At 42.5% G+C, this 26580-nt stretch overlaps 1 protein-coding gene across 10 annotated transcripts in view; it reads right to left on the bottom strand.

The window, feature by feature from the left end:
- Nucleotides 1-1876: 1876 nt before the first annotated feature.
- LOC147426866 (protein HAPLESS 2-like) overlaps nt 1877-26580 on the bottom strand; it is a 265821-nt gene continuing 241117 nt past the window's right edge. For 4 of the 10 annotated variants that reach the window (XM_086498601.1, XM_086498605.1, XM_086498606.1 and 1 more), the window contains 5 exons: nt 7726-7819; nt 7447-7535; nt 4426-4652; nt 2858-2952; nt 1881-2507 (listed from right to left, as the gene is read on the bottom strand). In XM_086498601.1, the coding sequence (XP_086354727.1) occupies nt 2275-2507; nt 2858-2952; nt 4426-4652; nt 7447-7535; nt 7726-7819 (738 nt within the window). In that variant the 3' untranslated portion in view covers nt 1881-2274. Of the gene's footprint in view, nt 2508-2844; nt 2953-2984; nt 3586-4425; nt 4653-7446; nt 7536-7725; nt 7820-26580 lie in introns of those variants that run through there. The other 6 variants (XM_086498599.1, XM_086498600.1, XM_086498602.1 and 3 more) reach the window with 5 other exon arrangements.

Below are 26580 nucleotides of genomic sequence, written 5' to 3'. Positions count from 1 at the left end.
CAACTCCTTTTTTATTAACTTCTCATTAAACTGATTCATTTCATTTATTCACCCTCACCCATTGCCTATACTAAAAAAACTTTATTATTGCTCATTATTACTAATAGTATTACACCTATCTGTACCCAGTATAGATGAGAGTGTGTGAAAAAGAATTCTTTGATACACCTTGCATTGCTTCCTTCAATTGTTGATTGAATAAAATGTGACCAATTGTTGTAAGTAATAACATACTTGAGATACATCCATCCTTACATTTTCTAATCATGTGAGTAAGCTTGTTGAACACCTTTCCCTCCCTAGAAGAACTCAACCTCAACAAATACTAACCCCCATTGCATATAACACTGTATTATCTTATTCTTTTCTTTTGATGGCTCTACTAATGGTAATTTGCACCAACACATGTGGTTAGAGGTAATGATGGGAGAAATAGGAAGATACATTCATCAAAAGGACAACTTGGTATTTTTAAAATTGTGAATAGCAATGTTAATTTTAGATTTTAGGATTAACACCACTTGCAAATGGTTGGTTATCAATTTCTTTAATTATTTTTGAAAGTAAGTGCCTGCACGTGAATGTTGTTAAGAGGCGCAATTGATATTGTCCGTGCTCATAGCTCTCAATGTTTCTACCATTTTTGCCTTTGATTCTTGTTTGACATCTATTGTCCTTGCCATGTTTTTTGATATAAAAGAGATTGAGCAAGACTAGAACCTTGCTACATATTGTTGACAAATAGGTAAGCTTTGTTGTACATGACAAGGAGAACTTTTTATTAACGTAATATGGCACTTGCATATTCCTTCATGGGCCAAAGAAAAAAAAACTTGCATTTTTTGGATTTTGTTCAAATTTAAACACTTTTTTATTAGACATGTTCTCAATGTAGGCGCTTTTTCTTTCTTGAAAGAGAACCTAATGTTATCCAATTGTCCAAATGGGAGTCTCTTAAGATTTCATGTAAAATATATGGTAGGCAATCCAAAAATTTCCTTTGAGTGGTTTTGACGTGAAAGCAATAAATTCTAAAAAAGTAAGGATCATGACAAGGCATACATAAAAACCACAATAGGCTCACCAATTTAAGGTGGAATAAATTGTTGGATACCATTAGATAGCTCTATGATGATGTGATTTCTTGATCTTTGGTATTTAATTTCACAAGAAAATAAAAATTGTGCCTTAGAAAAGGAGCCTCTACTAGACTCAAAAATCAATGCATCAAGCAACATATACCGCATACAATCACAAAGAAGTGAGATAAATCTTGATGTTAAAGAACCAAGTGTAATAGAGGAGGTTTGATTTCTATTTGGATAAATGGGTTTGAATGCTTTAAAAAAACTAGACACCTTTCACTAAACCTCTTGACAAGTCCTAATAAATTAATTATAGGAAGAATTGAATAGAGAAATGAGGAAAAAAACTAATTCTTAGTTATCATCTCAAAAATAGGGGAACCACCAACTCTTACATCAATCAAAACAATATAATATACTTTTTTTTCAGTATTTCTTTAACAACCATAAAAAAATGGGATTGTATTCAATAGACATGCACATTGAAACTTGTATCATAATGTAGCATACTTGTGATACCTTAACTAGCACATCTAATGCAAGACAGGTCCCATGCATTCATAAGTGGAGAGCCATTTAATGTTCTTGAACACATGCCATTTGAATTACTACTTTATCAAATTGAAACTTATGTTAAAACACACAAAAACGAAGAAGAGATTTTATGATTTTGCATATTAGTAGTATATCATAATGTTGTCTATATGATAGCTTTATGGGTGTAGATTTCTTCTATACAGGTTTGGTTGCGACACTTTTGTAGGTTAAGGGGGAAGACAATGATATTGTAGCCTTATTAGTCTGTATTGAGAAGGAAAAACCCCCTTCATTGCAATACGTTAACATATTTTGCATTCATGGTTCAGTAAGTTTTCCCTCTTTCCATCTATTTGATTTCAATTGATGTTCCCTATACATTCCAAAAGGAGTGCATGTGTTGGTGTGGAAGCCACTTGAGCATTAATGTGCTTTATATTGTTGGCTTTGAAGGTTAAATGCCGTGGATTATAAAGAGATCATAATTACCTAGCATATCCTAGTTTTTTCATAAACATGAGCGAAATTTGTATCAAGGAACTAAGTTTTGATGGCCCTACATAGGGCATGGAGCAAGAGATACAAAATTGCAACATAAGAATGATATGAAGCACATTCTTACATAGCAAATTTGCAACCCATTTACCTAGATTTAATAAGTGTAAGCACCTCCCCCATACATCATGGGATATTGAGTTGAACTTTGTGGCCATTGTGGTTGCATAAATGGAGGTAACCCATTTCTAATGGATAAAGTATCATTTGCATTCATGTTATCTACATCTGCATTGTTTCCCTCCTTGCTTTCTAAAGCACCACTATCTTCACTTGGTTTAGACTTTTGACATTGGAATATAAGCTTTGTACATCCACACATCACTAAGGCTGTAAGTTGACAAGAAAAGCCATTTAAGGTTGCTAAATTAATGCCCATGTGTGTGAGTGTATAAATAAATAAAATAACTCCTTGTCTTCCTATCATCAAGGATCACTCATGGAAAATTGAAAGCATTGGAAGAAGAGAAACGTTCTTTTACATCAACAAAAGCTTTCTACATCCTTTCCATTGAAAACATATAAGAAAATCAAGTTCCTTCATAGAACCACACATTTAATGTTGAATGCTATTTGCACTCAAGCTATGTTGTGCGTCTTAATTAAATATCTATACGGATCAAATGTAAAATGCATTACATTTGCTTATCTTTTTTCTGTTTAAAACAAAGCACACATACCTCCAAGAAACACAATCAACATTCCAACAATTATAACGATCCTTCCATAACAAAAATTTGAAGCAATGCAGAGTACTTCCACTGGACCGCAAGCACTGCACATGTCAAAGTGTAGGATACTGAGTACAATACTGATATGAGTATCCCTTAAGTGATCCTCAACTAAAATACAATGTCTTCCACACGACGAAATATAATGAGAATAGCATTTCTTCCATAAACAAATATTGCATGAAATATTGTCAAACTCTCTTAGTTAGCAAAAAAGCCATCATCCATGGAAACACATTATGATTAATCACTTAGGTGACTAAAATTTATGGAACTTAGTATTGTTTTAATTCTTAAGAGTCTTTAGTTACGGTCATAGAAGACAAAAAAGAATTGAGTAGTTCATCTGTGAAAACTTTTGGGGCATATTTGATGCTTACAATCACCAGTTTCATACAGAGTGGTTCAAAAAAAGAAAGAAAGAAGAAAAGAAAATGTTACCTCTCTGTGTGTGGAAGCATGTGCTAGCTGGGGCGCTTTGTATAGGTGCACAACACAACCCCAATGCCATGGTCTTCGTCCTTTCTGCTTATGCCTTACTCTCTAGGCTGAAGTCTCCTTGGACTCTCTCATGAGCCAAGATGCTTGTGCTTCATGATAGCTTTGTGAACTTATAAGTCAACTCAAGTTATCCTTCTTTGGGTGAACAATTACGAGGTTGCATCAGGAATCTCTATCTGTAATAACACAACCCGGGGCGGCGGCGGGGGGGGTGTGTAAGCATGGATCGTGCCAAATGTAACTTGGAAAATGCTTGAAATTGGCACAATCAATCAATATGTGGGCCACTTGGAAGTGTAGTTGAATGAAGTGGGAGAGCACTAACTAGAAATAGAGTGAGAGCTGGAGCAAGCCTCAAAGAGAGAAACCCACTCTACTAGAATGCCTAAAGACGCTACAACAGGGTGTCTAGCATCGCCTGGATCGATCTTATCACAAATGTCACAAAGAGGTAAGACCTCAACTAGAGAGGGTCCGCACACAATCCAACAATCACGAAGAGGTAACATCTTAATTAGAGAGGGTCCCCACACAATCCAACAAATCCACCTTAAGATCACGAGTGCCTGAGCCTATGATATGAAACATAAAATGTCGGCACAAAATATGCAGGGGAACATCTTCGATGCGGTAGTGTGATCTAGTCAAAGAAATACATGGTAGCTACAAGATGGAAGGTAAACATGGGAAGTATGGTGTTCAAGACCATAGCACTTGAGAGATTATAGTCCAACATGATTAGTAACAACACATATGGCTCGATGATTCACAAGTCAAGAAGTCAACATGGCAAGGAAGATCCTTAGCTAGCAAAAGAGTGAGAGAGGACAAGAAAGAAACAAACACTACATTCAAATGCATTAAGATAGAGAATAATAAGTTGTTTATTTAAATTAAAATGCTCCCTACAATTACCTCTTTGCTTAGGCTACAAAGAAACAAGTTGTCAACTAGAGAAGGTTCCCAACAAGCCTAAGGAAAAGTACTTATAAAAGACAATCGGTTAACCATGTTACCTGCACGCATCTCCTACTTCACCTTTTTTTGGAGAGAACAAAGAGAGTGCCCCACCAAAATTACTTTGAAGAAGCGCAAAGAAGCCTCCAAATATGCCTCCAAAAACCCCTTTTCCTAAGTTTGTAACACTTTGAACTGCAGCCTTCATTAAATTCATGATTCCAGATAGAATATTTGCAAAAAACCCCTCCGTTTCTCCAAGAGGATTGTTGTCCTGAACCGCAAACTGCAGAGTGAAAAACTCAGTGCTATCAGAAGAGATCATCCTTTAAAAGACAATGTTGCGAAAAAGAAAAGTCTATATTGACACCTTATGTTCCACTTTGGAAGATGCTTAAGTTTCACTTGTAAGCTTGAAATTGCACCACAAATGTGCTCAACAACTTCAAAGACACCAGAAAATATTGTATTGTAGATTTTGAGTTTAATTTTCAAATTGCACCACACATGTGTTCAACAACTTCAAAGACACCAGAAAACATTGTATTGTAGATTTTGAGGTTAATTTTCAATTTAAGTAACACTCTTGGATAGAAAAATTATGTCTATCCAATCATTATACCTAGCATTTGCCAACATAGTGTTGACAATAGACATTCCGCACCTCATTTTAATATTATTGCGGTTCAATCGTGCGTGCGGAGCTTTATGCTCAAGGGGACATCTTGTAAGGGGTAGCCCCTTGCACCATTTGCACCCTTCTACCCTAGCCACTGTAGCAGGCTACAGTGTCGCTTGCATTGTACAGGAAGTTACAGTTGTCCTTGGATTCGCTTTTGGGCGGACACTCGACTAGTGGACCTGAGGTGCGTTGCTGGCCTAGTGGACTACAAGCGCTTGGCGGGACAAAGAGGAGTGGTGATTGATTGGACACCGTGGCCAGCCTACCACCACCACCACCACCACAGTCCAGATATGTGCAACTGTTGTTGTTAGAGATATTTGTAGCAGTTTTGGATGTCATTTGTCTTTTGTATATATGGTAAGTTTGGTATGCGTCGGATAGGAGTCTTTGGTCTAGAGTCTAGTCTTTCACATAGCACTCTCCCTACACAGTTTGAGCCTCGACAACCTCCATTGTCCTTGAGAGCACTTTGTCTGGAGCTGTGTGCGCTGCTAGTCAAGAGTCTGTAGCTGATACATTGAGAGTAGTCAAACTTACATTAGGCTTGGAGTCTATCTTGTCTTGCTATTGTTGCGTACGTTTCTATTCTATGTTTCATTTCAGTTGTCTACTTTGTGCTATTGAGTGAGGTTTCTTGCATACTGCACTGAGGAGCACCCACAATACAGAGCATGACATTGTTTCTCTGCTACACGTGCTCTCATTTTTGGCACACCCAGTGGGACACTCAACTGAAGTTCCACTCTATTGCTCATTCCAGCCAATGGCAAAGCTTATCCAAGGTGGTTAGGCTAGCTCGACCAGTCCAAGATGGGCTAGCTTGGCCAGGGGTCTAGCTGGTTGACCAAGTCCAGCTGGTCCAGCTAGTTGACTGAGTCCAATGAGTCAACTTAGTCTAGATGGTCGAGCAGGCCGAGCAGGTGTAGTGGTCTAGCAGGTCGACTCGGATTAGCAGGTTGAGTGCACTTTTTTGAGCTTCTAAAGCAGATAAGCTTCCCATGGAGATGGCTTTGAGGGAGCTGGCAGGATTGACGGAACCTTGATGCTGCGAGCAACTCATTCTTACCCATGTTCACTAGGTCTAGCAAGTCGACTATCTAGCAGGCTCGGGGTCTTATAGTGCTCGGAGATTCTCTTCCCTCTATGCTGGTTGACTCTTAGGCTGCTCATACATATGCTTCTTTGGCATGCTGTCTTGCTGCTTTATTGATGTTGTACTTCACTGATGTTTAATTTTGCTTGTAATGCTGTGATTTTCTCATCATTGATGGCAATGTTTTATTTAAGAATGGTAAAATTTGTCTCCCCTTGCTTAGGGTTTGAGCAGGGGCCTTGCTCTGCAAATAAGAAGATAACGAACACAGACCTTAGCTGGGAAAATTTAAAGGGGGCTAGCGATTAAAGGTTCTGTAAGCAATTAGAACTCGCACGCAAAGAATTTGCGACCCCAGAGAGAGGCAGCGCTCAAGAGAGAGGTGTGCTGGGCTGAGAGAGCATTGGGCTGTGTCAGACAGCACCAATCATTGGATACCTAGGCATTACATGAGAGAGATGACAAAGGTTGAAGCGCGACACCACAGGGATACATGAGTTTGACACAGCTCTGCTAAGATCTAGGCATACTCTTCATTGAGCTTTTTACCCCACCCTCTTTGATGCTTTTTACACCCCCACTAAGCTAGATAGACCATGCACATCATGTACTTGTATCTCAACGTATATAGTTTGCATTTTGAGGCCATAGAGATAGTGCTCCATCCTCCTCGACATTACATCACACTATATCACCCCTTTCAGTTGTTGTATGCTTTATTCAGTGATCCTTTCCAAGACTGGTTTCAGCTTCCAATTGAGTTTTGTCGTTCAGCTTCACTGTCTTTTGGGATGACAAAAGAGGAGATCTCACAATTGTACATTGTACATTGACATGTTTCATAGGCCAAGTTCGGCCTCTGGAAGGCATTATTAAAATCTTCCTTTCTTTCCTTTTTCCAGGTAGGAAAAGAAAATTAGTTTGATTCCAGAGAGAGAAACTATGCTAGAATTCACGAGAAAGGCAATCATCAGATTCTAGCGAGAAAATTTTGCGAGATGAGAAACAACAGTTCCCAGTTGTTAGAGAAAGAAAGCTGCTCTTTCAAAAGAGAGAGAAATGTTTCTAGAAAGAAAAAATAGAGAGATAAAAGCAACACTTTTAGAATCAGTGAGTGGTTAGGAGGATTCTTGCACTGACTTAGAGATTGGCATAGATCAGCTTTCTGGGGGGAGAGTTTGTGAGTGCAAGATAAACACGGCGATCAAGTGCATCTCTGTTCTAGGTGGCAAAAACGTGTCACAAGATGTCAGTGTTAGGAAATTGTAAAAGCTAAGAATTTTGTAACAAAATGAAATATACCTTTGAGAAATTGATGTAGGTAGTTGCTGTAATAAAGACCATAGAAGATACTTGATCGGCAATTTCTCCAGCAGAGTCTCTCAATCTAGCTAGAACAATTTATGTGTCACATACAACATTTTCATACATACAGTTATGTAAAGGTTAAAAAAAAAGGATCAGTAGACATGGTTGGATATTTTAGAAACTATTATTAATTAGCAAAACATACTGGTATTGTTCAAAAGTTCGCTCAACGGAAAAGGAAATTACTGAGAGATGTAGATTGGGATAGCATACCAACACATTCAAGTGCTTGTGCCTTATCACTTGTTGTACTTAGAGAAAATTCAGTAGTCTTGGGCTTGTTAGGTTCCAAGCTAAGAACCATGGCCTGCAAAGGTAATCTGCTTTAACATGTAAAATAAAATAAAATACATTGAATGATAAAGATTGTGAGATCATTTCATCTTCTCCTAAAGAGCTTAAATTATAAAAATATTTAAAACTAACTTTATAAGATGTTGCATGCTAATCAAATTACTCAGAATCAGCTCCTTAAACGTTGATTCTTGCAAAATTGGTTCTTTGAATTCCGTGTAGATGCGATCTCATGATTAAATTAGTTTTCCAACAAGTAGTTTATGATGCTAATTTTCTTGCTCCATATTCAAAGCAACAATATGTAGATACATTTATTTCAAATTTCAAGTCTATTGATATTATGATGATGATAGCATAAGAAAAATGTCTTATAATATTCTCTACTGTCTTCACTTGTTTATAACACATAAACCCCTTAACTCCCTTAAATTAAGTGGCCAAACTTAAGGATCATAATATTCTCTATTGTCTTCACTTCTTTATAACACAAACCCCTTAACTCCCTTAAATTAAATGGCCAAACTTAAGGATTAAAAAACATTTTCCTATTTAAGTAGACCTCAAGTTGAACAATCATTCTTTAATTCATTTCCTTCCTCATGGATCTAGCTCGTGACTTGGTTCATGTTATGCTATGCTCTGATGATATTAATTTGCTATTTGAGTCATAGGAGGGACTACAATGCCCTCACTAGACTATGGATAAGTTTGCATACAGAGAAGCCTCATAGTGAACATTGGGGGGGAATAATGTTTTGATATTCCATACATCTCGACAGATCGAGAGTAGAGGTATATTTACGCTAGCCGAAGGCCAAGTTGAGGTGGAAGACTCTTTATGTGTACGTTTGGGTCACCTTCACAACAACCACAACTCGCTTTTCCATGGCGAGTGAAACCCAAGACAAGCTTACTAGAGGATATGCAGCACTAGCGATGCTAGAGCATGCTATAAATTGTAGTAAAAACTGCATCCCTATGAGAGTAGTCTGAATAATGAACAATATCTGGAACCATTTGTAGAGTGACGAATCTATAACCCAAGGATGCAAGCATGAGAACCGATCTGTTGGACAGCATGGAGGAGGATGACTTGACACATAGTCTTTGATGGGAAAAGATATTGTCTTGGAATCTACAGATGTGAGGAGCTTCTTTATGTAGAGCTCGACTGATCAACCCGATTGAAAATGGACGTTTTATGGTTTTACTTTTAGAGTAATCATAGATACTGTGGCTGATGGTATTCTCCCTAGAAAAGACTTTTACTCTTTCAAAAGCATGATTGTTTGAGTATTTGAGAGGAATGACTTCATGAGATGGTTTGATGGTGACCCTATTGTATCAACAGTTCCATATGGAAAGATGCCTAGATGGTGGTCCTAGTGCGTCAAGAGTTCCGTTCAGATAATATAACTTGATGATGATTCTAGTGTATCAAGAGTTCTGGATTGGGTGAGATGACTAGTTCAATTGTTTGCATTTGAATGCTCAAGGTGAACTCTGTGAATGTATACTATTATTCAAAATCCACTGTGGATTAGAATGCGTGCCAATGCATGCTTTGCGAATGTGTTGTCTTGTCAGGATTGCCACTGGCATGTCAACATGGAGTTGGTGTCTTTTGAAGATTTGGAATATGCCTATAGGGCACGCTTATCGATGAAAATACTCTTTTTTTTTTTTGGGGGGGGGGGGGGGGGGGGGGGGGGGGTCACAAAGTGATGACATAGCATGACCTGAGAGACCCCTCGAGAGAAGAGCAAGAGCTGAGTGAGATGGATTGGAAGAATAGACCCAAATTTGAGTCAAGTTGCATGTGACAAGTGGAAGAACTTGCGGTAGGAATCCTAGTGGAATCAATGGTGCATTTTACGAGCGCTGACATGGCAGGCCGTACGGATGCTAACATGGGAGGGAGCAACGGTTATGGAAATCATTGACTTTTTTGCTTTTGAGATTCAGTTTTATGAGTAGTTGCCTATGGTGCCTTTGGCACTTGTAAAAAAATAACTGTGATATTTAAAATTGCTTTTTTGGGATAGCTTCTGGGCACATGCTATTGAAGAGAGGCCAAGGGTGCCATTAGAAAGCATCGGCCGAGTGGACTACGACTCTGTCGATTGCTCTGAAGGAGAGTGTGGCTCTCCGAGTTGTAAACTTCGACTTCGGCCTTATGGAATAGAGAAAAACGATGAGGGTCGCCTAGTTGAAAGGCCAATCCTTCTGGGTATGGAGCTCTGCCACTCCCATGTCTCTTGTCTATTGTGTTTTCTCTCTCTTTTCAAGTTCAAGTGTTTGTTGTTTTGGTTCAGTTCAGTATTGCTGCACCGTTTCTACCGCCTTATGAAGGGGCCTCGCCAATTGCAATTGGCATATAGTTTCTATATCTCTAGATATAGAGCTCCACCCTTTCATCATCACCCTCCCCCCCACTCATATTTACACCACCCTCACCTCACAACTTAGGGGCTTTCTGTCATTTTACTCGATATCCAAACACAATCATGTACACCGCTCTCTCATCCCTCATACACATGTTAAAAACCTAGTCAGTCTATTTTGTTTTGTAGTTGGTTTATTTTCAGCAATTTTGTCCTTTTTATTGGATACACAAAGGACTGTACCCTTTTCTATCTCATAGGTTGAGTTCGGTTCTAGAAGACATTAATAAAGCTATTTTTCTTTCTCTAGCAATCATGAAGCAAACATGGTTACTTAAAGGAACCTTTGTGCATCTTGGATGAGCTCACTTCATTGCAACCAAAGAATAAATCCATTGAAGTAGCCAAAGTTAGAGAGGCAAATAAGAATGATAAAATTGGGCAACATATAAAGGAGGAAAAGCAGCACCGAGTGCATCATCTACATAAAGGCATCCTTCCCCCATTCTCAACATGGACATGATGCTGTAATCACATCTTTTTTCCTTTTTAGTGCAAGTGGCTGTATTTTGTATACAAAAGAGACCGCTATCACCCAGAGGATGTACAAGACGGGGAGAACAAAGTGAATGCTATGTGTACATCAACGTGGCATGTATGAAGAATGAAAAATGAACCAGTGGGCAGGTGAAGAGTGCCATTGTTGTCTAGATTGAAAAGAAACAAAAATCTCGCCCATGTTCTGAGGAAAGAGTATCCATGTCTCTCTGCTGCTCTTGAGGAGCTCGTGGAAGTATCCCACTGGTTACTAAGAGTATGCAACAACTTAGTCCAAACAGCTGTCAAAGTGGTCGATGTCGGGGACAGCTGTGAGCCCAGAATTTGAGCACAATGAGCCTTCCCCACGATCCATAAAGTGATGCTACAGGTTGTAGTAAAAACTGTAGTAGTTTGAATGATGGAAAGTATCTTGAACCCATTTGTAGAGTGCCCAATCGATATCCCAAGGCTGTAAGTACGAGGGCTGGATGTGTCGGAGAGCCAACCCCTGATGAGCGCGTGGCGGTGTGTGCAAGCGAAAAAGCACGTGAGGAAGTGCAGTGTGTGTGCAGAGAGGGGAGGCGAAGGTCAGCAAGAGAGGAAGCGCTAGCAGAAGAGAGAGGGCTCACGTTTTTGGGGAAAACTCAATAAGTGAGTTTTGGGTTTTCCCACTTTTATTATAAGTGACCTTTAAAAAATGTGTTCAGGTTCATATTATAAAAATGTACAAAAAGGGGTTATTTAGGCCTTTAACCCAACAACCTCCCACTTAAAGGCATAAATGGCGCCTTTAAGCTACATGACTCCCACCATCTCTATGCATAGATAATGTTGTGCTTTGGGTAAGCACTTAGTGAGAACATCGGCTGGATTTTGTGATGTATGGACCTTAACCAATAATAAGGCTATCCTCAAGAACTTTTCATATGAAGTGATACCGCACATCAATATGCTTTGTGCGTGCATGAAACATGGCGTTCTTTGCCAGACATATAGCACTCTGGCTATCACAACCAAGCATAGGTACCTTGGCAGGCAAGCCAAACTCACTGCATAGGCGTGCTAACCAAATAGCTTCTTTGGAAGCCTCAGTGACTAAAATATATTCAGCCTTTGTAGTAGACAATGCAACAGTCTTTTGCAATCTAGAACACCATGAAACAACACCTCCCGCAAGAGTAAATACATAGCCACTTGTGGATTTCCGTGTATCCACATCACCAACCATGTCAGAGTCACAAAATCCCTTCAACTCCATTGGTCCTTTACCATAGCAGAGGCATCTGTTTTTATTCCCTTTCAAGTACCTCATAATGGACTTCACTGCATCCCAATGCAACTTGCCTGGATTAGCCATAAACCGACTCACAACTCCCACTGCATGGGCTATGTCAGGCCTAGTAGCAACCATAGCATACATAAGTGAACCGCAAGCTGAAGCATAAGGCACACTTTGCATGTCATTGGCTTCTTCCTTTGACTTGGGACAATCATCCTTGAAGATTTTAACATATGGCTGTAATGGCACACCAAGAGGCTTTGCTTCAGCCATGTTAAATCTGTCCAGCACCTTTTCAATGTGCTTTTCTTGCGACAAATACAATAGGCGCTTGTCTCTTTGCCGTGTAACACGCACTCCAAGTATATGTTCAGCTGCCCCAAGGTCTTTCATTGAAAACGCAGATTTCAGCTGCCGTTTAAGAGCATCTACAGTGCTTCTTTTCTTTGCAGCTATCAACATATCGTCTACATAGAGCACAAGAATGATCGGGCTGCCATCCTCATCACGTTTGGTATACAAACAATGGTCTGCATGGCTTCTTTTGTAACCATGTTTAAGCATGAAGCGATCAAACTTCTTGTACCACTGTCTACATGATTGTTTCAGCCCATACAAGCTTCTATTGAGCATACATACCAAATGTTCCTTGCCAGGGATGACAAAACCCTCGGGTTGCTTCATGTAAAGCTCTTCTTCCACATCACCATGCAAGAAAGCGGTATGTACATCCATTTGGTCCATTTCCAAATCAAGAGCAGCCACAATGGCAAACAATACACGCAAAGTGGTCATCTTTACAACAGGAGAGAACACTTCCTGAAAGTCTATGCCCTTGGTTTGAACATATTCCTTTGCCACAAGCCTTGCCTTATACTTGGGTTTTGCATCAACAGTTTTGATTTTATACACCCATTTGTTAGGAATAGCCTTCCTTCCTTTGGGCAATTCAACCAAATCCCAAGTATGATTAGCATGCAAAGCTTTAATCTCTTCCTGCATAGCAAGCTCCCACTTGTCGCTGTGCTCACATGTCTTTGCCTCTTTATACGTAAGAGGCTCTCTCTCATCTGTCAACATAATGTAATGCAAAGAGGGGTCATATCGACTCACAGGCCGTCTTTGACGAGTAGACCGCCTCACCCAATGATCCACATTATCCGGCAATGGGTTTACATCAGGTGGCACTACAAAATCATCAACAATGGGCTGCTGTACATCATTTTCAGCACCATTTTCAGCATTGTTTCTTGGTTGCAAATGCCCTTCAGGAGCCTCAATTAGCTGTCCAACATCATCTGGCTCAAACACCACTGGATTATCTACATTTTCAGCCATTTGTGGTGCATCCTGAGGGTCAAAAATAGGCCTAACAGGTGGCTGGTCATGCTGAAATTTCACCCTTTTATGGTCATGCTTTGAGGCACAATTGTTTTGAAGCAGCCTTGCCTCATTAAAAACAACATCCCGGCTGCGTACAACCCTTTTGAGCTGAGGTAACCAAATCCTGTAACCCATTTCGCCCTCTTCACCATATCCCATGAAAAGGCCTTAATGGACTTCGCATCTAGTTTACTCCTCAACTCAGGTCTAACATGCACAAAAGCTTCGCAACCAAAAATGCGTAAGTGATCATATGAAGCAGGCTTGCCAGACTAAACCTCTTCAGGGATGTCACCTTTCAAAGACATGTGAGGGTATCGATTGCATATATGCACTGCAGTTTTCAAAGCTTCTCCCCAAAATCCATGAGAGAGATTAGCTGTGGACAGCATGCATCTCACCCTCTCACAAAGTGTCCTATTGAATCTTTCAGCCACACCATTAGAAGATGGGCTGTATGGCACAATAAGCTCCCTCTTAATGCCCAAATTTTCACAAAACTTGTTAAATTCAGCACTTGTGTACTCCCCCCCATTGTCTGTACGCAAGCATTTTAGCTTTCTACCTGTTTGGGTGGTCACAAATGCATGAAATTTCTTAAACGCAGCAAAGGCTTCATCCTTAGATTTAAGCAAATAAACCCAGATTTTTCTAGAATGATCATCAACAAAGGAGACAAAATAACATGCACCATCCATAGACTTAGTAGGCATGCTACATACATCAGAATGTACAAGATCAAGCACACAAGATTTACGAGAGACACCAAAGTAATAAGAACGCTTTACTTGCTTGCCATATTGACATTCATTACAAAAATCAAGCTTTGTGCCTTTAGCATCAAGCTTGTTCAAAGTACAAAGCTTAGAAAGGCCCTTTTGGCTCATATGGCCAAGCCTCTTGTGCCACAACTCCATGTGAGAGTTAATTTCAGCCAATGCAATAAATTTGCCCAACACAGCCTTTCCATGTATGCAGTAAAGTGTCCCTTTCTTTGTGCCCTTCACAATCAGCCTTGAGCCTTTGGTCATTTTCCATGACCCTCTCTCAAACAAGATACTGTAACCATGCATATCCATCTGACCAACAGAAAGCAAACTCTTCTTGATTCCCGGCACATATCTAACATCATGCAAGACAAGCTCATTTATGTCATCTATGGAGAGATGCACAGTGCCAATACCCTCAATGGAACATGCATGATTGTTTCCAAGGTATACATGGCCACGCTTACCCGCATCAAAAGTAGAGAAACACTCCTTGATAGGAGTCACATGAAATGAAGCACTGGAATCAACAATCCAAGTCTGGGACATGCATCGTTGACAGTCAACAAAGCATCAATAAGATCACTCTTGGTGATTTGCATGTCCTGTGAATGAACATTTAGAGGGGCATCAAAGGGTCATAAGCATCATCATCTGACAAAGTGACACACAAGATGTCCTCTACATCTGACAGCTCCTCAATCACGACACTAGAAGCCACATTGGCCTTCTCTTTGTCCTTTGAGCTATCCTGTGCATCTGCCTTGACTTCCTTCTTCTCTTTCTTTTTGTCTCACCATTCTTTTTCCTTTCTAACTCAGCTTTATAGTACCTGCAATCGGGTTTCTTGTGACCTTTCCTTCCACATTGATAGCAAGTCACATCACCCTTGCCTTTGCTTGCATTTCCCCTTTCTTTACTCTTACTCTTACCCCTTTGTGCATAAGCATTCTTCTTTTCTATCCTGCCTCTAGCCATGTTGGTAGAGCTGCCTCCCTCTCCACTTGCTTTCCTCCTGATTTCTTCATTCAAGATAGAACCCCTAACACCATCAAAGGTCAAATTGGGGTTATTGGACAATGAAACCACCAAAGTTTCCTATGACTCAGGTAAGGTCATAAGGAAGAAGATAGCTTTCAGCTTATCATCAAAAGGGGGCAAGCCAGAATCCTGTAACTGCGACAAAGTACCTGCGAACAATGACAAGTGCTCTGCCGTGCTCTTGGACTCATCTAGTTGCATGCCAACAAATTTTCGTATCAAGTGCACCTGGTTGACAGGCGTTGTATTTTCATACATTCCCTTTAACTTTTCCCACACATCAAAAGCAACCGTGAAACCTTTCACATCAATGACGGTCTCATCTGTCATGGCCATTTTAATGTATGTAACGGCTTTCCTGTTCATGCTAACCCATGCTTCATCTGTCATATTCTGTGGCTTCACCTGTTCAAGTGCCCCTTCGCAATCCTTAAGGAATAGGATTCCTTGAATCCTGTCTTTCAAAAGATCAAAACCTGTATCATCGAACCTCCTAATCTCGAAGAGGTTCTTCACATCCGAAGAAGATGAGGCCATAGTTGCACGAAATAAGAGAGATAATACGCTGAATTTTTGGGCAAAATGCGCAAAAATCGGAGTATAGCCTCACAGAGATGTACACTATAGCTCCAAATGGTCACAGGAGCAATTTGGGGCAAAATAGGACGATTTGGACATAAAATTCAATTTCTGAAATTTATGCGCAAGAAATTTCAGCGAGCGAATTTGTGCTTAAAAACAACAAATTTAGTTGTTTTTAGCCTCAGAAGACATACATAAGGCTAATACACAGCCTTTAGAAGCATGTAAGCACAAAAGCCCCAATTTGTAGCATCAAAATTGCATTAAATTGAGCCACAAATGGTCATACATCGACAAAATTTGTCAAATGTGCATAGATTACATCAATTAGCACTTTCCCAATGTAATCGCACCATAAAAACACTTGCAAAAACCTACGCAAATCTGAAATTTGCTTAAAACACATGTTTTAGGGCTTGTTTCTCGGCAATTTCAGTGTTTTCGGGTAGCGGGGACTTAGCAAAAGTATTCCCACACCTTAATACATCATTTGCAAAACCTGTATTTTGCTGTCATAGCCTGTAATTTCCTGTTTTTGACCTACTTTCAGCCTGTTTTGGGTCAATTTGGATTGCCGGGAGCTCTCTAGTGTCTGGGGACGAGTCCTTTGGCGACGAAATTGCAAAATCTCGCGTGAAAGTTGACCTTCTTGGCTGAAATTCAGTGTTTGCAAGTTTGGGACAAACCCTAATCGAGGCTCTGATACCAGTTGATGAGCGCGTGGCGGTGTGTGCAAGTGAAAGAGCACGCGAGGAAGTGCAGTGTGTGTGCAGAGAGGGGAGGCGAAGGCCAGCAGGAGAGGAAGCGCTAGCAGAAGAGAGAGGGCTCCGGTTTTTGGAAAAAACTCAATAAGTGAGTTTTGGGTTTTCCCACTTTTATTATAAGTGACCTTTAAAAAATGTGTCCAGGTTCATATACAAAGTATAAAAATGTACAAAAAGGGGTTATTTAGGCCTTTAACCCAACAGCCCCCCCCCCCCCGGGCCTGCTCAGGTGTCATGACACTCCTCAATAGGTCAGAGATCTCTTGGCAGTGCTTTTGCTATGAGCCGACTGGCTCGAGAGAGACAGGTCTACCTAAGGACGCCACTGTCACAAGGTTGTGACAACCACTAACCTTAGTTGTTGGTTTCTTTCCCTTGATTTTTATTTAATTTTTGGGGTCCCTCTTTTTGAAGTCATAAATGGCCGGACATTGTATGGCCAATGTGAAACAGCCGATGGTCGAGAGTTTCACCTGCAATAGTGAAGGCCATGTCGCTACGAGATGGTTGGGCCGATCGGTACTGAAATCCGAGTAGTAAAAGGGTGGCTAGGCTCAGTTAAAGTCATTTAGGCCCCTCAACACGACATTAAGTTCGTGGGTACTAGGAAATTAAACCAAAAGAAGTAAAGTGGACACATGGCAGTAGGACAACAACCTACATGCCAACACACACTCCACAAGATCATCCACACAGGGGGCACTCAAAATGAAGAGATAGGCTGATTTTTGTTCATTAAGTGAACTACAGTGTGTGTGTGTGTGTGTGTGTGTGTGTCAGAGAGAGTAGTGGGTGGAGCTGATCACAGCTTTAATGGAAAGCTTGCCTTTTCCCTTTTCTCACGTAGCACGATGATTTGCTCTCGTGCATCTCTCTGTCCCCTTTGCACATATAAATGGGTTTCTCAAATGACCATGTACGGTTCTCGAGATTTTATGTGCGTTCGCCAAGGAAAGAGCCTTCTCTACAGGAACCGGATTGGCTAATTGCTAATCCCCCATAGGTACGCACAATTGCATCACAAAGGATTGCAAAAATGGACAGTTTTCTTGCGTGAAAACTTGTCCGATTCAAAGAGGAACTGTCTCATTGTGTGCAGGACCACCTGAGACAGGAGTAGACGTGTTTGGTCCACTCGAAATGATCCAAAACAAAAAATTGCAGCATGCTATGTTTTTCTGCAGGTTTAGGGTTTTGCACCTAAACTGCAAGAAATCACTAGGGGAGCCTTGGGGTGCTTATACAAGGCTTTGGGCACCTAGCAATGACCAGAAAAGGGAATTACAGCATGCCGAAATTGACCCGCAGCTCACCGGAAAGCTTCCAAAATGCAAGGGAAAGTGTCCTAGACATGTACTTTTAACCTACAAGGGTTTTGGCGCCGATATGCTACCAAAATTGGGTCAAAAACCTGCAATTACAGCCATGAGTTAGATGAAAGCGTTTGAATCGTTTGTTTGCAATAAGAATAAAGAAATACTGAAAAGGGTGCCAATCTCTAGGGCCTATAGGGTGCCATTGCCTACTTGGGAGCGCTCTAGCTACCAAGCCGTGAAGTGTCTTTAAGTGTTGAATTCCAATCATAGGTTTATTTGTGCAATTGCTTTGTGTTGTAAAGTGCAGGTAAAGTTAATCAACGTAAAGATCGGGTGCTGAGACTTTGTATACGACGGTTGGTTTCTCCTTTCTGCTGGCAGCTAGAGGTACTAAGATCTTGGATACAATGGTCGGTTTCCTTTCCGATGTGTGGTAGGGATCACACAGAGTGGACTCTGCATACAAGACTAGATTGGCTCAAGGTCAAGGCTCTTGAGTTTTTGCACCACACGGGGGACCTGAGAGTGACAAACTTGATTCAGACACTTTGGCCACTAGTTAAGCTTTGTGTGACACCGCTTGATATAGCTGGTTGTAGAGACATTGTGATATAGTTTTTTGCAGACATCCAAAGTGCTCCTTGTTATGTATTTTTACATGAGGATTCCTGGATAGAGGATGTAGCCCTATGGATTGCACGCTCTTCTTGGGCATGGGTTGGACGATCACTTCACGCATGCCTCTCTCGGGGTCACTCGGATGCGGATTATTCCCCATCCAAGCCGGCCTCGAAGATCGATGCAGTAGATGGGCGGACTAGCCACTGGAACATGGTGACTCTCCTTGACTGTCTGCTGTCCCACAGGTGCTCCCAAAAGTCTGTCAAGAACTCAACTGTGAGACCCTCCTCCTGCCAGTGACCTATTGCAGCAGGGCGGGCCTCTCTCTAAGGAGCCCGTATGTGATGCCCGAGTTGTGATGTCCACTGGAAGAAAGGGATCCTTGGGTGATCGTTTGAAGCAAAAGGGTCCCACCAAAACCACTCCCCAGGGTCCCACTACACTTGCACCAAGGGGCGACTCTCCCAAGCCCAAAGCCCCCAATGTCTAGTCTCAAGATCTGCCACGTCACGATCAAGCACATAGATCCTCCCTCTGATGCCCACAACTCGAATCCGCTGAAATCTCGTGCCTCAATAGTAACTCTATGGAGGCGACCCTCTTACTAAACCTCAAAGAACATGCAAAGGCCCAAGTTTGAGCAGGCCCGAACTTTGATGAGGAACTCAAGGCGAATGAAGGGCTCCATCCAGCTAGGAGCCGCCGACTCGAGAGGCGTGTGCCACTCTGCTAGTATAGCCTCGACGATGTCCTGAAACATGCTCTTTACCCCCCTCATGCCTCATAGCTGGATGCCTCGACTCTCCTCAGGAAGTGCTGTAAGCTGCAACCAATCGCCTAGGTGTGAGCTGGACTCTCTGCCATGGGACCCTATGAGACGTGGGGTCTACTGCCAACCATGTCACCTCGCTATGTAGTACTGACCAACAGGTTCCATGTAAGAGGCTATCTCAAGCGCTTCTCAATGCATGTGGGCTGATGCTGCTCAAGTCTCCTTAGCTGCTCCCAAGACCAAAGTAAGCTCAACACGAAATAGTCCTCCCATCTCTTGCTCAGGCCCACTCTGCACATCTTTGTAAAAATCCAACGAGTGGAGGGGCTCAAGGGCCACCCATTTGTGAAACTCGGCCTCTAATCCAGTGTAGCAAAAACTCTTTCCAGGGCTCCTCCCCTCAAAGAAGACCTCTGACAATGAGCTTCCCAAGGAGGTCTCTACTCTGCCGTGCTGGATTGATGATACCCAATCCCCCCTAAGAGCAAGGTAGGGTGATGACCTGCCATGAGACTTTGTCCCGAGCCGACTGCGTGTCTCTCCCTGTCCACAGAAATTTCTTGATCAGCCTCTCAAGCTAGCTGATGCAAGAACTTGAGAAAATCCATCAAGATGTGATGTACCACATGGTGCATTGAATGCCAACAAGAGATAGTCGTGCCGAGATACAATGCAACAGCTTCCTCCTGATGGCTAGGAGGAGGGGAGCGTCTGCTGCTCTGGTGACAAGTCCAAGCCAACCTGGCAGCCCAAGTAGCGAACAGGCGTCCCTGGAGGGATCCAACAAAAGCCCTCTCCAAGCATCCATTTAGGCGTGGGAGTATCACCAACCCAAAAAGCATCCAGTTAGGCATGGGAGCATCACCAACCCAAAAAGCCATTGTCTTTCGTCAGTTGATCAATGCTCCTGACGCACAGAAAGACACCTCCAGGGCTTGCTCACACCTATGCAAATTGGCCTCACAGCCCTCCAAAAACATGGACGAGCCATCAACAAACTCAGTTTCCAAAAGCTCCTCTCCTCGAATGGGTAGGTGTAGGCCATGCAAACCAACCTCCTATGAGGCCAGAAATCTGCTCATTGCCTTTGCGTAGAAAAGAAACAGGAAGGGGGCAAGAGGGCACTCTTGCCGTACTGATTGTGTAAGCACGAAGTGTTCCCCTCGATCTCCTGCTAGCGAGACTTGACTGTGAGCACACCTATAAAGAGCAGACACCCCTTTGATCTATGCATATGAGAAACCCATCCTGCACTTAGTGCCCTCTAGAAGTCCTAGTCAACTCTGTCGTAGGTGTTCTCAAAGTCGAGGAGCACCACGAGATCCTCTTCTCGCACGCAAGCGAGGGCAATCACCTCGCAAAAGGTGAAGATGTTGTCAAGGATACTGCGCTCCTTGACAAAGTCCGTCTGAGTCTCATGTATGATGCTCTCAAGTAGTGGCTAAATTCTAAAACTAAGAGCCTTTGCAAGAATTTTCTAGGCAATGGGATGCCACTGCTGAATCCCATCTGGAGATCCTCCCTCCTTGGGGATGAGGTAGATCAAACCCTCGCTCATGCTATCAGGCATCTCCCTAGTGCGCAAAATGGGCTGCCACGGCCGAATCTCATCTAGAGATCCCCCCTCCTTGGGGATGAGGTAGATCAAACCCTCATTCATGCTCTCAGGCATCTCCCCAGTGCACAAAATGTGTTGGTATGCACTACATAGGTCTTGTCCAAGCACCTCCCAGTACTCCAAGAAAAAGCTGGGAGTCAAACCATCCTCTCCTGGGAAACTACCACAAAGGAGTGCCTTGAGAGCCTCCTGAAGCTCCTTTAGCAAGAGAGGCCTCTCAAGCATCTGTCGCATCTCCTCAGTGACGAGGCAAGGCGTCTGTGCCCACACCTCCTCTCTGCATACACACCCAAACACACACACAAAACTGCCAGGAATTGCTGGTTGCCCGTCGCTATAGAAGAGGGTGACAACTTTGCGCAGACAAATGTGCAGGGGCAGTCAAACACGCAGGGGCATCTAGTCGCGTGGGCAGGAAGATGAGTAGAGGCTCGCGTAGGGCAACAAGTCGTGCGGGCAGGCAGTCGAGCAGGCCAAAAGAGTTCCACACACCACAAGTACGCGCGCACACTTTTTTTTTGTAAATCTTGTTAATTCACTTTACAAGAGGGAAACCTCAAAGCAAGAAAAACCCTCGAAAAAGAAGGGATACAAAAGGCGGAGCACTATGAGTCTCCGAGGGCTAGAAACAGTCAAAGTAAATCCTATAGGTTCATGAGCAATGCCCCCAGAATCATAAGCAAAATGCAGCGCTTGACCAAGCGACAGTTTGAATAGGGAAACGGGACAACATCAGTGCCTTGAAACATTAGAAGGTTGCGATGGTGCCAAATAGCCCATAGAACCCAAAATCTGACCCAATGAAAAAAAACCATAAACTGAGACTGTGGAGATTGAAGCATCCCAAAAAGCCAAAACCGTCTGCAAAAAGAGCCGGAAGGAAAACGGAGCCAAACAACAGCGAATGAAGGATCTGGAATAGCGGCAACCTCATAATAATTGTGGCACAGTCTCTTTAGCTTCATGACATCTGATGCAAGTAGAAGACTGAAGCATCCCAAAAAGCCAAAACCGTCTGTGAAGAGAGCTGGAAGGAAAACGGAGCCAAACAGCAGCGAATGAAAGATCTGGAATAGCAACAACCTCATAATAAGTGTGGCACAGTCTCTTCAACTTCATGACATCTGATGCAAGTAGAAGACGAAGCATGCCGTGCATGCAATAGGTTCCCAACCAGTAGAGCTCCCATCAAGCAACGCCATAGGAAGATACGTTTCTTCAGAGGGAGATGACCTTGCAAAATGCTAGACAATGTTCGTTTCCAGCATAAGGATGACTTGGAGAGTGACCACAGCTGATTACCGTGACGCACAATCCATGCATCAAATTGTAGGAGGGCATAAGCGTTGCCAGCTGAAATGAATTCCAGGTTGATATCGGCAAGATTCCAATCAAAACAGCGAGAATCCACATTCAAAGGAGGAATGGATGAGAGATCAGCAAGCATCCTTTGAATCTCCCGCCAAAGAGGACAATAGTGGAATCCCAATCGAAATAAAGATACCGCATCAGAGAACGAAAGAACATGGCCTGTGTCATCCACCACCTGTTGTACCTAGTAAATTCCTTTTTGAGAAAGAAAGTATGCTTGGCGAGGAGACTGCTGGACCAAAGTCAAAGAGAAAACCTTGCTCCAATGCATGTTCTCCAATCGAAGGGAATTGCCGAGAGGGGATTGTCGACCATGCCATTCCAAATGTGAGGTGATAATTTTCCAATCAGCAACGAGAGAAGAAGTAAAGGGACATCCTGGAATGTGCCCTTCAAGCTTTCCAAAAATAACTTCCCAATATGTTGGCTGCCAATGACCAAAGGTCGGCGTAACAATATGCGCACACAAACGTGATACCATGAGTGTCCAAGGCTGTTGTTGTTCCACCAGGACTTGCAGTAGTGTAGCTTTCCGAGCCAAAAACACAAATCCAAAACATTTTCAGCCCTCCAAGGCGCTTGGAAGAGCACAACTTGTCCATAGACAACAGCCTGAGACCTTTTCTGTGACATGATGTGTGCCAAAAATGTTCCAGAATACTAGACATGACCAAGAGAGCAAAGGTAAAACTGCAATCCTGAGCCACACATGTAGTGGCCAAGTGGACAATTTCCAATAAATTAACTTGGAATGCAAATGTTGCAGAACCCAGTCCATTTTCTGAATAGCTGATGCATTCCAAGCGAGTGGATGACCCAAATGGCGAACTATTGTATGTGGAGGAATAACCTCCCCTGGCCATAATAGCTTTATGCCAATCAATCATACCCATTCAAAGGTAGTAACTTGGATTTACGAAAATTAACTTTGAGGCCTGCCGCCAATCCAAATAAGTGAAGAGCCTGCATAATTTGCTCCACATCATCATAGCGATTGCGAGGCATAAACAAAGAGTCATCTGCATAAGCTTGGCTGACAAAGTGCGGCCCAGATGGTGATGTTAGGCCATGCAATCTACCAGTGGAAGTCAAGAAATCCAAATACATAAGCAGGGGGTGAGTAGTGATCACATAAAGCAAGGCACTGAGAGAACATCCTTGCCTAACGGACCTTCCCAGAGGTCAAGAGTCTGTGAGAAATCCATCCAACAAACCGGCACAAGAGCTATGAGCATACAAGAAAAATACCACACTAGAGAGCTTAAGCCCAAATCCCAGCTCATGCATGGTGTTTGCAATGTAGGCCCAAAGGATAGTATCAAAAGCCTTTTCGATGTCAATCTGCATGACTAATACATCTCGTCGAGTGTATTTCACATATTCCATGCCAATGATGACATTCGCAGGTTATCAGTAATTTGACGGCGTGGAATGAACCATATTGAGATTCATATAGACCTTCATGCAAAAAGCACTTGATTCGATTAACAAGCATTTTAGCCATCAATTTATAAACCACACGCATGAGCATAATTGGTCTCCAACGAGAGAACTCTTCACACAATGCATGCTTGGGTATCAACTTCAGTAGGCCTTTTTTCCAACAAGAGGGTAACTTCAGGTCATCCCAAAATGACAAGAAAAATTCCACAGTAAGACCATCCCAACCTGGAGCTTTCCAACGGCCCAAATCAAGCAAGCTAGCATACAATTCCGATTCCGTGAAATCAACTTCCGATTCTTGAGCCTGCTACATTGAAAGAATGGGCGTAACATGCAATAAAAACAAATGACGCACTTGTCGAGCTTCTTGTGTGGGAGGTAAAGGAGCCTAAAAAATATGGCCATAATGAGACTACAAGGCCTGTGCCAACTCCGATAAGGAGGAGGTCCACTCCCCTGATGAAAACTTAATTCTCTTGATAGCCTGACACTACCTGGAGTGATGCGAATGTTGAGAAATTGTCTAGAAGCACAACCTTTGTCTGTAAAAGCCTGTTGGCGAGCTCGACTTTCCCATTTGGCCAATTTCCTCTCATCATTATGTCGCAACATAGTACGGGCAGATAATAACTCAGCCATATGAGTTTCAATAAGAGAGGATTGTTATTCAAGTGCATTAATTTGTGACAAGCATCTTTTGCCTGCTTAACTTGGTCTTTGAATTGCGACAAATAAAACCTTCCACAATCTTGGATGACACATTGAACACGCATAACAAATTGAAACCAAGCTCTGTCCATATCAAAGGCGGGATGATATCCCCACTGATCGTGCAAAAACGTTCATGCTTAAGATAAGGATTATTGACATGCAAAGGTCGCTTTCTAGGTAGGGAGTCAATGGCAGGAAAAGAGACAATTGTAGCTTCAAGCAGATGGGAGCATGATCCAAGGGACACAAGCTATAATCAATCCTCAAATCACATACAGAGTCATCATACTGCTGCATGTTGAAAAGCGCGCGCACACACACACACACACAAAGTAAAACAAACACACACACACACACACACACACACACATACAAACACTTTTTTTGTAAATCGATTTGATTAATTTACTGGTGGGAAACCTCGAAGCGAGGAAAACCCACTGAAAGATCATATACAAGGCGAAGAACACGTAACCACTCAGCTGTGCAGTGTAGCTAGAAACATTCATAGGAAAGCTGATGCATCTCTGCGGTGATATCACCAACTTCCAAAGAAAACCGTAACGATTTCCTAAGAGAAAACTTGAAGAGTGGGAACAGGTCTGCATGAGTATAATGGAACATGTAAGCATTACGTTGACGCCACAGGGTCCAATAGGCCCAGTATCTGACCCACATAAAGAAAACCGCGAAATGCAGTAGTGTCGGTGAGAAAATGCCAAATACCCAGAACCTTTTGTGGAAGACAATCCCTGGAAAACGGAGCCACATATAGGCCGATACACGGCGAAGGAAATCTCTAGTAATGCAGCAATCCCACAACAAGTGGCAGACATTCTCTTCTGCAGTCGAGCAACGGATACAAGAAGGGCAAATATGACGTGCCCCGACTGGGAGCACTCCAAGCAAATAGAGCCAAAGAAACAGTCGCTCCTTCAAAGGCAAATGGCTTTTCCACAAGGCAGAGAGAAGCTTCCTCCACTAGAAATCAGATTTGTGCATGTGCCAAAGGGCATTACAATGATCAGCAAGCCAAGGTTGTGGTAGAAGAAGAGCATAAATTCGACTGGCAGACATATCTCGAAAAGGCGTTTCCCGAAGATCCCAATCAGACATGCGATCAACATCAGGCAAAGGTGTAACGGGCAAAAATCAAGCAACATGTTTCGAAGTTCTCTCCAAAACTGATGGTAATGCATGCCCAATCCAAAACGGCGAGCGACAAAGGGAAACTCAAAAGTATATCCAGCCTCATCGACTACATCCTCAACCACACGAATGCCACGACTAGAGAGAAAGTAAGCCTGGCGAGGCGAGCGGTCGAACAAAGTAAGAGAGGATGCCTGGCTCCAATGGAGACCCTTCAAACGAATCGAATCACCTTCCCGCCAAGGATTCCATGATAGATGAATCGTAACCTCTTTCCAGGCCGATACCAAAGTGGAAGCAAGAGGACATCCAGGAATGTGCCCTTCCATCTTGCCAAACACCACCTCCCAGATAGATGATTGCCAATGACCAAATGAGGAAGTAACAACATGCTGATCGAGGTATGCAAACATCAGAGTCCAAGGTTGAATTTGTTGCGCAAGTGTAGGCAACAACATAGCTTTCCTGGCAAGAACATGCCTGTGCAAGTCCTAGATATTAAGACCACCAAGACGTTTAGGAGTGCAATGCTTCTCCATCGACATCAAGCACAAGCCTTTTTTCTGAGCATGGGCCTGCCACAAATGGGACATAATGTCTGACGATCTGATAACTACAAGGCGTAATCCATACTCACGTCACATACAAAATCCTCATATTGCTGCAAATTAAGCAAATACCATCGATCCAACCGTGCTCGATAAGAAGAGTGAGCAACATGCTGAAAAGTAAATCCAGAGACATTTGGATGCAAATACCGCCATAAATCAATCATCTGAGTAGAAGCAAAGAGATTATCCCATTCTTGCCTTTCCGCAAGCAGCATATGTGAATTACCTGTGGTATTATCATCCATACCAGGGGTATTATTAAAATCACCGCAAAGGAATGCATTTGAAGTCCATGAGCGAGAAGAGATGTCTTGCCATAAGGCAGCCTTTTGCCCAGATGCTGTATGTGCATAAATGCCTCCAGATTCATATACCTAACCACCATCCAGCGGCCCTGCGGATCATTGTGCAACAGAGCA

Source organism: Adiantum capillus-veneris, chromosome 24 (genome assembly GCF_014529385.1).
Source record: "Adiantum capillus-veneris isolate H3 chromosome 24, ASM1452938v2, whole genome shotgun sequence".
Lineage (NCBI taxonomy): Eukaryota > Viridiplantae > Streptophyta > Polypodiopsida > Polypodiales > Pteridaceae > Adiantum > Adiantum capillus-veneris.
Note: the sequence above shows the minus strand (reverse complement) of the source record. Positions and strands in the feature narration are given on the sequence as shown.